Source organism: Entelurus aequoreus, linkage group LG05 (genome assembly GCF_033978785.1).
Source record: "Entelurus aequoreus isolate RoL-2023_Sb linkage group LG05, RoL_Eaeq_v1.1, whole genome shotgun sequence".
Taxonomy (NCBI): Eukaryota; Metazoa; Chordata; class Actinopteri; order Syngnathiformes; family Syngnathidae; genus Entelurus; species Entelurus aequoreus.
The window spans coordinates 31,913,984-31,929,085 of NC_084735.1; the positions used below are offsets into that span (position 1 = coordinate 31,913,984).

Consider the following 15,102-nt stretch of genomic DNA (forward strand, 5'->3'; position numbering starts at 1 on the left):
CTCTCTCTCTGTTTTTCTTCCCCGTCATTTTTGATTGTCTCGTGTCCTCTCTGTCATCCTACTGCAGACCTCCGTTCCCGTGTTGACGTTGCTGTGTGTCTCGTCATTCTTTCCCCCCGTTTCTCGGACTGCCTCTTGGATCTCGACCCCTCGCTTTGGACACGGACCTGTTGACGCCACGCTTAGTCCCCGACTTCCTGCACGAGCTCTACCTTGTCCTCCTGATCTTCCGCCTCTCACTCATCACTTCTGGTAACACTCAGCAATTAATTCCTACACATAGTCTTACACCATACACACTCTTGGATTTTGTCACACACCATTTTTTAGTTAATTTATTAGTATTGTTTCATTATTATATATATCATATTGTGTATATATATATATATATATATATATATATATATATATATATATATATATATATATATATATATATATATATATATATATATATATAATACATCATAGAGCGACATCGCTCCCTTGTCGTTCTGTGCCGTCCCAACTCCCTCCTACATACATAACACAGATACTGTAATATGATTGTTCATGTTTTTCAGTCAGTACAGATTGGTGTTCTATCACAGTGTTGTGCATTACAAACTCAAACGCGTTTTGTGTCGAAGTTCAAGCTAGCTTATCTCTTGCCATAGTTAGCTAATAATGTAGCATGGGATGTGTTAGTACGACATAAAAATAATTCCTCAGTGTTCGCTCTTACAATAACAATGTTGCTACAGTTTGGTTATTATATGGGTTACAAAACGCAAACAAAGTATTGTTGACGGTTTTTGAATGCATTTTTAAAGTGATTTAGAGGTAGCACTATTAGCTACATTGCTGGCTACCTAGAACGAGACATTTGTTACATGTAACAAAAACCTTTTGTCTTCTTGTCTCTCATAATGACTTTGATTGATAAGCAAAATTCCAACAAAAGTGCAGTTCCCCTTTAAGTCTTATTTTCTCACCTCAAGCGGCTCTCCCTGCACTGTGAACACTGTTTGATTGAATACTGTTTTAGGTTGTCAAGGGGGATTAAATTGACTCTGGGTTCCTTTAGGGTGGTCTAAATTGACAAAGGTCTGTCTGAGAGTGTTTGGTCTATTTGTTTGCTTGTACTGTATACACTGTGAGAGTTAAGGATATACCTTGAGGCCAGTTGTTGGGGTAGCGACCTTGTGTGTCAGCATGTCTGTGATCTTCTTTTAATTCTTTTATTTTTTATTTTTTATAAATAGATTTAATTATTTATTTATTCTTATTTTTTAATATATTTTATTAATATTATTATTATTATTATTATGTATTTATTTATTTTATTTATTTATTTCCCCTACCTCAGGGGGGGACTCGGCGGGGCGGTTGCTGGTTGTTCCATCTCCATCGTTGGGGTCCCTGCGGGTGGGGTGGGTGGTTCCCGTGGCCCCGTGCTGGGTGGTCCTGTGGCGGCCGGCTTAGGTGGGGTGGCCATGGGCTGGCCTCGCCGCGCTCTCCGGGGGTGGGGGGGTGGGGGGGGTGGCTCATGGGGGCCCGGTTGCCGGTGGGGCGGGGGCGGTCTTCCCGTCCGGTTGCGGGGGGGTCTACGGGCCTCTTGGGCGGGGCGTCCCGCCTTTCTGTCCGTGTGGGGTGTGGTCTCTCGCTGGCTTGGGGTCTGGCTGCCCCCTGATTTTCTCGTGCCTTGTCCTCTGCCGGGTGCGTCTGTCTGCGGCCTGCTGCTGGCCCTTGTGGGCGGCGCGGTGGGCCAGGCTCTGGGGTTCCTGTCGCTGTCCGGCTTGGCTGCGTGGGGGCGGTGGCCCCTGGTTCCCTGGGCACCACACCTACTGTTTGTGGGATGGGCTCTCGGGGAGGCTGGGGTCGTACTCTGGCTCCCGCACACACTGGGAGTCAAATGTATTGTACATGCAAATTCACATATACTCACACACATATATACAGACATACATAGGTACCTACGCTCCCACATACATATACAAATAAATACAGTACATATTTACACACTCAACGTTCGTACATCCACACGCACATTCATTATACAAACATACTGTATACACATACTGTACATATACATTCACTGTAAAAACATACATATGCACATACTGTACATATACACTCACTGTGCAGACACACACATACACATACTACACATATGCATTCACTGTACAAACACACACATACATACACTGTACATATACATTCACTGTACAAACACACATATACACATACTGTACATATACATTCACTGTTCAAACACACATACTGTATACACATACTGTACATATACATTCGCTGTACACACATATACACATACTGTACATATACATTGTCAAGTTCCACTTATTGACTCCGTAAAGGACACCAGGACAACTCGGATTTCCAATTGATCAACTTTATTTATCCAACTTTTTGGCTTTGTTGGTTTCTTTTCTGTTGATCTTCATTCAATCAGATTGTTAACCTTCGAACACAAAGAAACAAATGGAAAAACAATATATGTACAGGTATTTACAAAAAGGTTCAAATTCAACTGACTCAAACAGGTATTATTTTTAAAGTTAAATTTGCAAACTTTTAAATACCATTGTTTAAACTTTTAAATTATCTAACATTACTTTTCAAAAGGACTCTAGACACTTAGATTAAATGCATGTGAATGCACTGTCAAATTAACCAGTTTCAGTAAAATGAAACAAGTAAATCAGAAAAGTAGTTTTAGTCACTTTAAAGAAGTCAAAATTAATTGATCATTTAATTTAATCAATCAATCGTTTAATTACTTAATCGTTCACTCAATTAATCATTTAACTAATCATGCAATTAAGTAATCAATCATGTAAATTCATTACCATGATGGAACTGAGTAAATCCACCAAACGGAGTAAAGGTAAGTAAAAGGTAAGTATAATTAGCTTAATTAATAAGGTAGCTTAATTAGTAAGGTAAGTATAAAGGTAAGTATAATTAGCTTAACTTTAAGCAAAAGTTTTAACATTTTTATCCTTCAACTTTGCTTTTATCTTTATTACTTTTAACTTTGAACCATAATCTTTGACTTTTTATCCCTTTAAATTGAGCTTATTTAACAATTCAATTAACTCAAGCTTTTTAATTCTCAAACAGTAAGAAAATACCCAGATGCAATCAATGCTCAAGGTTGGAGTAAATTTGCTGTGGTTCAAACTAAAACAATTTAAGACAGGTAAGTAAACCAACATGTCAAGGTGAGTTTTAACAAATAAGCATTTCAGCATATTGCAAAGTGGGTATATTCACCGACCATTGGTGTGTTGGAAGTCTTTTAAAGATGGATCTTGTAGATTTTTGCGTCTTGCCGCTCTGCTTGCTTGCATGAAATGAGACAGCACCACCATTCCTTAACAGCTGCCTTGAATCAGCCAATTGGTGGCCATCTTGACCTTGGTGTTCTGGGAAATGTAGTTCTTTCTGGTACTTCACCAAGGAGTAAGATTAAGGAGGAGACAGCTCCTTACTTCCAGGGCAGGGACACTTCATTCACACTGAGTTTCAACTCCACACCTCCCACTTGGCCCTCATGGTTTTCAAAACCCAATGGGGTCACACAGGTCCTTCTTTCCTTTGTTCTTCAATGGGAATTAGAATGATGAGGCGTCTGACATCCCTATGCAGGATTGTTGCTGGGATTTGATGTCTGAGCCTCTTGGTTTTCGTGGTCGGTTTTTCTTTGTCGCTTGTCTTCTTGATGGGGACAGGATAGCTGGGAAAGGTCCTCACAAGCACGTCTCTTACGATGCCTTTGCTGTCCGTATTGGCTCTGACTACTCTGGCCAGCTTGTACTGTCCTCTCAGGGCATTTTGGTCAGCCAACCAGACCACATCTCCGACAGAAACATTTCGCTCTTTGGTGTGCCATTTGTTTCTTATGAAGAGGTTGGGTCCAGCTAGTTGGCTCCATTTCTTCCAGAATTTGGTGACTTCAGCTTGAATTACTTGCAGTCTTTTATAAGGATAGCGATCAAACTGGAAGTCTCCAGGATCTCCCTTAGGGTTGGCACGCCCTAGGAGCAGAGAGTTCGGGGTGATGTATTCCACACAGTCTTCCCTGCTTTGAGTTCTTGCATCGATTGGTCGCTCATTTGCAAGGTTGGCAGCCATGTAGAGGAAGGTTTGAAATTCACCCCAGGTGAAGACACCATCTCCGCCGACATTGGTCAGGGCCCGTTTGACCACTCTGACAGCCGCTTCTGCAGCACCATTTCTTTGGGGAGAATCCGCAGGGTGGATCTTCCAGGACCATTCTGTTCCATGGTTGGCAGCCATGTCTTCGACTTGAGACTTGTCCAGTCGGTCAAGGAATGTGTACAGCTGTTCCAGAGCAGGTTTGGCGCCCACAAAATTTGTGCCGGGGTCTGACCAGAGCTTCCTGGGATGTCCTCTGAGTGACGTGAACCTCTGATAGGCGAGGAGGAAGCCTTGGGATGACTGGTCACTCACTAGTTCAGTGTGTATGGCACGGGAGGCCATGCAACTGAAGACGATTCCCCACACTTTCAGTCTGGTTCTTTTCTTGACTTCATCCTTCACTTCATAAGGGCCGAATAGGTCCATGGTTGTGAATTCAAAAGGAGCAGCTGGGGTGGTTCGCTCTGGAGGTAAGTCTGCCATGATTTGTTGACACTTCTTTGCTCTGTTCTTTCTGCAAACTATGCAGCTGTCAACTACTTTCTTGGCAATTCTCCGGCCCTTTATTATCCACGCTGTCTTCCTCATCCGTAGAAGGGTTCCTGCTACCCCCTCGTGGTTAGCGTCATGGGATTCTTGTGCCAGCAATGTTGACACCCATGCTTCAAATGGCAAGACTGGCACGGCTGTCTCATCTTCATTAAATATCTGGATCCTCCCTGCACAAACGAGGAGTCCAGTTTTCACATCTTTGAATACTGCCAATCTGCTCAGAGTAGTGACTGGGAATGTTACACCTTCTTGAGCTGCGAGGAAGACGTCTTCACGTGCACCTTCTAGTTCAGTGCCAGCCAATCCAGCCTGCTTGGGTGTTGCCTCCCACTTTGGTTGTCCTGGGTTCAACCTCCTCTTCAGCCACTGCTCGGCAGCTCGTCGTGTCCAGGCAACAACTCTGATCAGTTTTGTCAGGCTACTGAACCTTTTTACATCCACAAGATGTTTCACCCAGCTAGTGGGTTTTCTTCTTGGCATAATAGGTTTCGATTCTTCACAGGGACTTTCCTTTTCCGGAGTGGCCAGTGGGTCTTCTTTTTGCCGACTCATCTTAGCTTGAGCTCTGGTCAGTGCAGCAGAGAATGCCTTTCTTTGAAGCTTGTTTACACTCTCCCTGGCCTGGGCTGCAACTTCTCCAGCTGACTGAATAGGCCACTCCTCCACTGGCCACTTCAGGAACTCTGGTCCGTTTTGCCATGTGGATTCCTCATTTAAGTCTTTGGGATTGCCTCCTCTTGTTATTAAGTCAGCAATGTTCAGATCTCCTCTGGTCCACCACCAGTCTTGCACTGGCCCGGACATCTGGATTTCGCCCACTCTGTTGGCGAAGAAGGTTTGGTATCCGTATGATTCTCGTTGGATGGCCCCGAGGACTGTTTGACTGTCCAGTAGGTGGAACCATTTCTCAATCTTCATACGGGCATGTTTCTCCACGTACTTCCGAATTCTGGCAGCAAAGACTGCGCCACAGATTTCTGCTTTTACAGCATCTCCCTTTTGGTCCAGGGGTGTCAGTTTGGCCTTTGCTTCCACGAATCGAACTTCAGTTCCGTGACTTGTCTCCCATCTGACGTACATCACAGCACCATAGGTTTTGTCACTTCCGTCAGAAAATGTGATGCCGTAGGGTTTCCCTTTCCAGTCGGGCGGTGTGAGGCTCCTGTGGAATCTCACCTGTCCAAGCTGGGCATATTCCTCGAAGAGCTGTATGGCTTCTTCCCTGAGTCTTTCTGAAAGAGGTTGATCCCAGGTTTCTTGGGTCAGCTTGCCACCCCCTCCTTCTTGGAATGCTTTACGGACGAGAATTGCTCCCTTCTGCTTGACCGGTGCAACTAGGCCGATTGGGTCGTACAGTGCAGCAACTTGGCTTAGGAGAGCTCTCCTCGTCAGTGGGTTAGGCGTTTCAGCTCTCACCTCCTCTTCAAGAAGATCTTTGCCAACTCTCATCTTTTTCTTCCTATTGGAAAAGTTAACCGCCGTCAGCATGTACAGTTTGTCTTTGTCCACCTGGTAGCCGATGCCCAGGGCTTTGTTCTCTCCTTCTCTTATTTGGTTTGGAAGAATCAAGGTGTTTCCTTGCTCTGGCTTTAGGACATCCGCTTCAGTTTCTTTCCTCCCACTTTGCCCTGACCTGACCCATGGTTTGAGGAAGAAGCCTCCAGCCTTTAGGACCTCTTCAACTCCAGCTGTGATTTGGTCAAGTCTGTTCAGGTCATTGTGGGAGGTCAACAGGTCATCCACGTAGCTGTCTTCTTCAATGACTCTGCGTTCATCCTGCAGGTGAGTGAAGTTGGGCAGACTTGCAGTTTCCCTCATGGCCAATTGAGCAATGCAGCCAGCAGGTTTGTCGCCCATATTGACTCTGGTGACGGCATACTCACCGATTTCCTCTTCTGGGCTGTCTCTCCACAGGAACCTGTGCAGATGCATCTCTCGCTCTTCCAACCAGACAGAGTTATACATCTTTCTGATGTCGCCCAGAGCTGCGTTCACTCCTTCTCTGAATCGGAGCAGGACAGCTCTGATGGGGTTGAGAACATCTGGTCCTTTTAGGAGAAGATCATTCATGCTCACTCCGTTGTATTTTTGGCTGCTGTTCCAGACAATACGAACTGGTGTAGTCACTGAATGGGGATTTGGCGCCACCAAGTGGCTGACATACCAAACTGGTCCTTTCCACTTCTCCATGACTTCATTGGTGAGTTTTATGGCTGCGCCTCTTTGGACCATTTCATGGATCTGGGTGGAATATGCAACTTTCCAGTCTGGGTCTTTGCTCAGTTGCTTTTCCATTCTCAAGAAGCAAGCTTGGACTGCTCTTTTGTTGTTGGGGAGAGAGGCTGGATTTTCAGTCCAGGGATATTTGGCATCCCAGTGTGGAGTTGAGGAGTGAGAGTCCTTCATCTTGTAGGTGAGTTCTCCTTTAATGATCTCAAACTCCCTCTCCTCCGCCAGGGTCATGTCCTTTCCTCCTGGAGGACAGTTTCCACACCGGCAGCTTCCACATTTCGGCTCACATGCAGCTCCGATGCTGTCCCAGTGCCACCAATCAAGAAATTCACGGTTACTGGCAGATGTAGTTGCGTGGGCCACATCGTCCTGCTGTAGCCGGCCTGGCTCAGACGCTGGGACTGTGATCTCTTGGTATCGGACAGCAGCGGTTCTCATGGAGCGGGCAAAGTGGGTTCTTGACTCATATGCTGCCACCTCCACTTCTTCGAGCAAGTCAGGGTGTGCTCCACCGACTGTTTTGCCCAGGGGGCTCTCCCATAGGACAAGGTCACCGATGACTTTTAGTCTTTGGGGTGCGAGTCGTCCCTCGCGATGGCTTATGAGGAGCTCGACTTCCTCTGGTCTTTCTAACTCCTCAAGCTGGACATCTGGGAAGAAGCTTTTCAACTTTTCGGGTTCAGTTGCTTGATGGACCTTTGCAATTTGCTCCAGGCCATAGCAGACCAGTTGATGTGCTCGCTCAGTCCCCTTGGGAGTCTTGACTCGGACCTTCAGGAGGTACCTTTTCGTCCTGACTTTCATTGTCATGCCTCCAACTCCATGTACGACCAGCGCTATGTCTTCACTTCTCAGGCCAAGTCTTTCGGCAGCTTTGTGAGTGATGTAATTTGTGTCGGATGCCAGGTCTATAAGTGTGCCAATCTTCTGACCTGCGTTAGCTGTGACCATCATCAACATCATCATCACTGGTAACTCAGCCAGCCCAGTTTCCTTCAGCAGTTCAGACTGGCCCGCTGATTTGAGAGTCATTGAGGCTCGGTTTGAGAATGCCTTTCTGCCCTTCTCTGCCAGTTCTGGGGCAAGTTGTGACAAGAAGGCCTCCTGTTCCTCAGTGAATTTACCTTTTCCTTCTTTTCCTCCTTTTGCACCTTTGCTTCCTTCTCTTCTGGCCTCTGCTGTTGGGCATAGGAAGTAGTGGTGGTCAGGTGTGCCGCTTGCCCTTTTGCAGTCTTGGTTTCCGCATAGGAAGGTGTCTCTGCAGTAGCCACCTGCGTCGTGATACCCAAGACACTTCCTGCACGCTCCCAGCTTCTTCAGGGCCATTTTCTTCTCATGTAGCTTCAAGCCTTTAAACTTCTTGCAAAAGTAGATCTTGTTGGTGTGCCCACCACCACCACAAATGCCACAGACCTCGTCACCATCTTTACTCGTAGCCCTGGTAGATGCAAACTTTCTTTCTGGCTTCTTCCTGTCTGCTTCTTCCGCTTTGTCCACCAGCTTTAGTTGCTCGAGTCGTTCCAGTATTTCCTCCTGGCTCTTTAGGAACTTTAGGAGCATATCAAAATGGTTGTCTGGGGTTACACGGTTGGTGGGCTCAACCATATACATCAGCCAGTCTCTTTTTATGAAATCTGGTAACTTGCTTTCAATCGACCTGATGACGAGGGGGTTTCTGATGGCTCCAGAGTTTCCTAGCTCCGTCAGGTCAGCCAGGGCCTTCTCCACAGCTTGTATTAGGTCAATGACCTTCCTGGGCTGGTTCCCCTTGACTTGTGCCATCTTGTCCAGCGCTTCCAAGATTTCGACTGTGATCGTTGATTTGTTGCCGTACCTGTTTTCGAGGACCCTGAAGATATCTGTTGCTGTGGTGTAGGTGGACAGTCTTAGTTCCTTGGCAATGGAATCACTGACGCTCTCCAACAGCTGGATCTTCTTTACCTCTGGTGATCCAGTCGGCTCCCCTAGTTTCTGGAGGCTCTCCCAATCCTTCTTCCACCTGTGAAAGTCTATTTTGCTCCCATGGAAGACTGGTAGGGATGTAGGCTTTATCCTCACAATGGGATGTGTTGGTTGGCCAGGTCGTCCTCCTGCACCTTGATCAGCCAGCCTCCTGGATGTGGCGAATTCAGCTTTCCTCAACTTGAGCCTGTAGTGAGCTGCTTTCACTTGTGTTAGTTTGTCATCCATCTCGTCCTTTAAGTGCTGAGGGATCCATTTCTCCCAATGGGCCATGGTATGGATGGTAACACTCACCGTCTCATTCAGCAGGGTGAGGTAAACGTCATAGCCTTCCACGTTGTTGCTTTCAACTGCTACATTTTCAGCCCTTTGAATGGCGTCCTCTGCCTCGGAAATCGCTGCCTTCAGCTCAGTCTTCCCGTATCTTCCCCACAGGTTGGTCTGGACAATGTCCTTGATTTCTGCCATCTTATCTTCGGCATCTTTTATAGTTGCTCGGATGTCATCCTCCTGCTGTTTCTCGAGCTCCCCATCTGGGTCATCCTTCTTGACGTCAGCCTCCAGGCCAATCTTGAAGTCCTCGTTGGCATCCAGCAGTGATGTGAAACGGTCGGCAAACTTGGCAAACTCCTCTTTTAGTTCGGATTGCAGCATGGTGCCTGCTCCTCTGGAGATCAGGTTGGCCACTCTGGTCAGGTTCCTCTTGGCTGTCGTCCTCTCCTGCTTGAGGATCACGGCAGTCTTCCCCAATACCTCTTCGGCCATCTTTATCCCGTTTTCTCCGGCGTCCACAGCTCCCCTGGGTCTTGAGGCCTTTGATCTTCACTGTCCAGGGCTGGTCCGTGGTTAACAACTGTCAAGTTCCACTTATTGACTCCGTAAAGGACACCAGGACAACTCGGATTTCCAATTGATCAACTTTATTTATCCAACTTTTTGGCTTTGTTGGTTTCTTTTCTGTTGATCTTCATTCAATCAGATTGTTAACCTTCGAACACAAAGAAACAAATGGAAAAACAATATATGTACAGGTATTTACAAAAAGGTTCAAATTCAACTGACTCAAACAGGTATTATTTTTAAAGTTAAATTTGCAAACTTTTAAATACCATTGTTTAAACTTTTAAATTATCTAACATTACTTTTCAAAAGGACTCTAGACACTTAGATTAAATGCATGTGAATGCACTGTCAAATTAACCAGTTTCAGTAAAATGAAACAAGTAAATCAGAAAAGTAGTTTTAGTCACTTTAAAGAAGTCAAAATTAATTGATCATTTAATTTAATCAATCAATCGTTTAATTACTTAATCGTTCACTCAATTAATCATTTAACTAATCATGCAATTAAGTAATCAATCATGTAAATTCATTACCATGATGGAACTGAGTAAATCCACCAAACGGAGTAAAGGTAAGTAAAAGGTAAGTATAATTAGCTTAATTAATAAGGTAGCTTAATTAGTAAGGTAAGTATAAAGGTAAGTATAATTAGCTTAACTTTAAGCAAAAGTTTTAACATTTTTATCCTTCAACTTTGCTTTTATCTTTATTACTTTTAACTTTGAACCATAATCTTTGACTTTTTATCCCTTTAAATTGAGCTTATTTAACAATTCAATTAACTCAAGCTTTTTAATTCTCAAACAGTAAGAAAATACCCAGATGCAATCAATGCTCAAGGTTGGAGTAAATTTGCTGTGGTTCAAACTAAAACAATTTAAGACAGGTAAGTAAACCAACATGTCAAGGTGAGTTTTAACAAATAAGCATTTCAGCATATTGCAAAGTGGGTATATTCACCGACCATTGGTGTGTTGGAAGTCTTTTAAAGATGGATCTTGTAGATTTTTGCGTCTTGCCGCTCTGCTTGCTTGCATGAAATGAGACAGCACCACCATTCCTTAACAGCTGCCTTGAATCAGCCAATTGGTGGCCATCTTGACCTTGGTGTTCTGGGAAATGTAGTTCTTTCTGGTACTTCACCAAGGAGTAAGATTAAGGAGGAGACAGCTCCTTACTTCCAGGGCAGGGACACTTCATTCACACTGAGTTTCAACTCCACATACATTCACTGTACAAGCACACATATACACATACTGTACATATACAGGTACATATGCACACATATTTAACGTTGTTGCCCTAGGGTAAACTGGGTATAACACATGGCACACTGACAAAGCTTAACCTATTGTTACTATAACAATCTACAAGGTTAATGTAGGTTGCTTCTCTTTCTTCCCCTCCATTTTTCTGCATTCTTTCGTATCTCAAGTTATCATTACGTATATGTATTGTTGCATTTGAACAATTGTATTGTTGATCATAAAGGTAAAGTATTGGTATTGTTTTTATCAATAGCACTATTTCTATTGGTATTCATATTGCTCCATTTTTAGTGTAATAATGCTCATTGTCATTTCTGTATAATTTTTTTATTTTCGCTAACTGCTTATTTGCTATTACTTTTACTATCATATTTGTACATGTCGTATTTGCTGATGTTGCTCTGTTGTTGTTGTTGTTGTTGTTGTTGTTGTTGTTGTTGTTGTTGTTGTGTTTGCTGTTGTTGTTTTTGTCTCTCTGTCTAATCCCCCTCTTGTCCCCACAATTCCCCCCTCTGTCTTCCTTTTTCTCTCTTTCTATCCCCTCCTGCTCCGGCCCGGCTGCACCAAATGATTATATAAATACATTTAATAAAGTCAAAATACAAGTAAGGCAACAAGAGAAGTATCCTACACTTCTCTTTTGTAAAGTAAATCTGAACAGCCGATATGGGCATCTACATCTGCTATATGATTTGCCCGAGAAGCTGGGCAGGACATTATAAAAAATAAAAAATAAAAATAAGGATATACCTTGAAATATAACGTTTTGAGAAACACTGCTTTAGGGGGTCTAAATGTATATTTACAAGTCTGTAACTGACACACACACACATATTGAGACTAAGGTTAGAGTCTCTTTTTCAAGTGTGAACTGGCCAAGAGAAGAGGCAAATAAACGTTACACAGCTTTGCAACACATACAGGTCAATGATAGACTTATAGCAGCCATAAAACAGAATATATCAACCAGAAAACCTAAGGAAAAACAGCGAATCAAAATTGGGTAGTTACCTGCTTTTAGTAAGTAGAAGAATGTTAAGTGGGTTTTAAATGTTGGCGCTATTGTGTGTGAAAGATAGTTTGAAACGCCAATACCTCCCGCCTTCTTCTTCTTCTTCTTTTAATGGTAGTTGGCAAGCAACTTTGTGGTGTGCATTATCGCCACCTTCTGAAATGGAGTGTGAACCGAGACGATACCCTACTCTAAATTATTTTATTTAACCCTGTCTTTTTAAAAATGTATGTATAGCCGAGTACCCTACATGTTCCAAATGCAATCTTAAAATATCCTCCACTGCTATACTAACCTTCTCTTTCACTAACTTATTTTTCATTATTTTCCTATCTCTCTTATATTTCCTACAATGTATTTGTCACAAAGGGTTGGTGACGAACCCCAAGATGCAGAGATGGCAGGCTTCGTGCAGGAAATCATGATTTAATGTCCAAAAGTTAAGAAAAATACACAAACCAGTAACCAGGAACAGACAAACTGGAAACAGCTAACAGGATATAGCTAACAGGAAAACAAGAAACAAGGAGCTAGGAGACAGCAAACTGCAAAAAGCTATAAGGAACCAGCAAACAGGAACAGCTTACCGCAAACAGCGACAGCGACAATGACAATACTCCAGCACTGACTGGAGGGCAGAGAAGGTTTAAATAGCAGCCGGCTGATTGACACCAGGTGTGGCCAGGTGCCAATCAGCCGCAGCTGAGGGGAAACAGCGCTCAGGGAGAGAAGCAGGAAACAACCAAAATAAGAGCGCTGACAGGAAATAAAGACAAACAGAGGAAAAACCAAAACATAAATAAACTGTCAGTGACAAACCTGACAGTATTACTACATGCTCTACATTTTCTATTTGATTACAATAATCGCACATCCCTGTGTTATATTTCCTTATTAATTTTAGTTAAATATTTAGATATGTATGTCATAAAACCTCATTCTAGTAATAATATATTCTTCTTTCCTAGTTGTATTACCTTTTATTACTCTTACACTTCTCCAGACTTTGTAATACTGCCTACCTTTTGTTTCTTTATACCAATTATCCTGCCATTTTTTATTGACTTCTCTCTTAACTACACTCTTCACTTCTGCTTTACTGTGATTCATTGGTATGTTTGTTTCAGTTTTAGTTGTTACCTGTTTTGCATACTGATTTGCGAGTTCAGTGATTCTTCTCCATCTGCTGGTACGCTCACTTGATTAGAGTGCAGTGTTTTATTTTCCCACATTCAAACACAGTGTTACTGTTCAAACGGTGTGTAATGTTACAGTGAACAAAAATATCAAATATACATGTTTAAACCTCTGCCTTGTTTTTAATGAACACTCAGGCTTACTACGCTACTGTATTTTAATGGCGGTCGTTATAGTGGTACTTGGAGAGACGCATTTTTTCTGAGGTGGTACTTGGTGAAGAAAGTTTAAGAACCAGTGTGCTAGTTTGTTCCCATCAACTCTGACATGAGCATGTACCCAGAGAAATGTTACCACACTTCCAGCTTTCTTTATTCCAAAGATTGTCTGAACTATCTCATATTTTTTTAACATGTCTGGTTTCTGAAGCTATATTTTTATGCTTATTATAGCACTGCTGCAGCCCGAACACACAACTCCACTTACTTTATGTTCCTCTGTTTAATTAACTGCCATGTTAATTGTTATTAATTCCCTAACAAAAAACTATAATATTATTTTATTCAAAACTTTCTTGTAAAATAATATTTGATTTTTTAAAGCTTTATTTGCATCCGTATATATTATGACACATTCTGAATAGTTTTCCTTAATACATCCATCTATCTGATAATGATTTAAATGTATATTCTTTAATAATTGCACATCCACGTCTGGGATGTCGTACATTGCCTGCAGTATGGCAGAAATTGGTATATTATCAATTTTTTTACATATATCTCCTATTATCCATCCAAAACTTTTAATCTTTTTTTGTTTCTCTTGCCAATTTTGTAGTATTTAATGATATATATCTCGCCACAATCCCCTTACATCTCGATCCAGTCACAAATCAGATTATGCCTTATTGCGTGAGGCTTGGCAGCTCTGGTTCAACGCTTAAAATATGTATTTGTAAATGTTGATACTAAGATACTAAGAAATGCAGTTTACTTGCCGTAATGGAGGTGATTTTTATGAACTTAGGACACATAGCTGCTAGCTACTTGTCAGTCAGGGGACTAAAAAACAAATACAGTATCTGCGTTTCCATTACCTTCAGAAACCTGCAAAAACATGCAGGACACCCAGGGCAGACGGGTTGTCTTGGTCTCGCTTGCGATCGGTCGGCCAGGGTCAAACGAGGCGAGACTGCCACACCTGGCCCGCAGGCCTGAAGAGACCAGAGACCCACATGCCCGAACAATGTTAACGGGGCCGTAAGTCTTCGATCAGTCGGCCCGAGGGGCGGCGAGTTAGGCGGCGAGCTAGGCGGCATCGCTGCACCAAGCCCTCCTGCGGGTTCCTTCCCTGCGATAGGGGCCGACCCACATGCCCAGACAAGTGTCAAGGGGACCGTAAGGAAGTTGCCTTTGAGCAATCACCCGCTGCCTTCGTCTTCTGTTGACATCACGGAACAGTGGCTGCAATATCTTCCTTAAAGCGAAGTCTCGCGAGATGACATTTTATGAGAATTACGGCTCATGATGCAAAACACCCTTTAATGGAAACACCAATATGTATCTTATGGACATTTTAGAAATATCGCTTTTATTTTGCGAAAAACTGCAATGGAAACACAGCTACTGTCAGCCAGAGGGGATCTGCTTTTTTGATCAGCTTTTAAAGGCATTAATCGGCAATGGCGATCACATACATTTTCACAAAATCGTCCAATACTGACCGGTGACTGATCCATCAGGCACATTCTTGCTCAAAATACCCTAATTTGTCATTTCCAACCCAGCAACGCTGATGTTAACGCCATTTAGTGTGGACTATAGTATCGCGGTACTAATAAATCTAAAACGGTACTATACTCTGTTTGAAAAGTACCGGTTCGTCATCGCGTCATGACATTGCTGGTTTTACGAGCAGATGAGCATCTTCGAC

General features: G+C 43.2%; 1 protein-coding gene across 1 annotated transcript; it reads right to left on the reverse strand.

The window, feature by feature from the left end:
• Positions 1 to 3,579: 3,579 nt before the first annotated feature.
• LOC133649930 (uncharacterized) lies at positions 3,580 to 10,927 on the reverse strand. Its single transcript, XM_062046647.1, has 2 exons — positions 10,718 to 10,927; positions 3,580 to 9,898 (listed from the first exon to the last, which is right to left on the reverse strand). Exon 2 carries the CDS (start codon positions 9,673 to 9,675, stop codon positions 3,580 to 3,582), a length of 6,096 nt encoding a protein of 2,031 aa, XP_061902631.1. The 5' UTR covers positions 9,676 to 9,898; positions 10,718 to 10,927.
• Positions 10,928 to 15,102: the final 4,175 nt, after the last annotated feature.

Coding starts and splice junctions, on each gene's coding strand:
- LOC133649930 (XM_062046647.1), bottom strand. CDS start 9,675: ATGGCCGAAGAGGTATTGGGGAAGACTGCCGTGATCCTCAAGCAGGAG.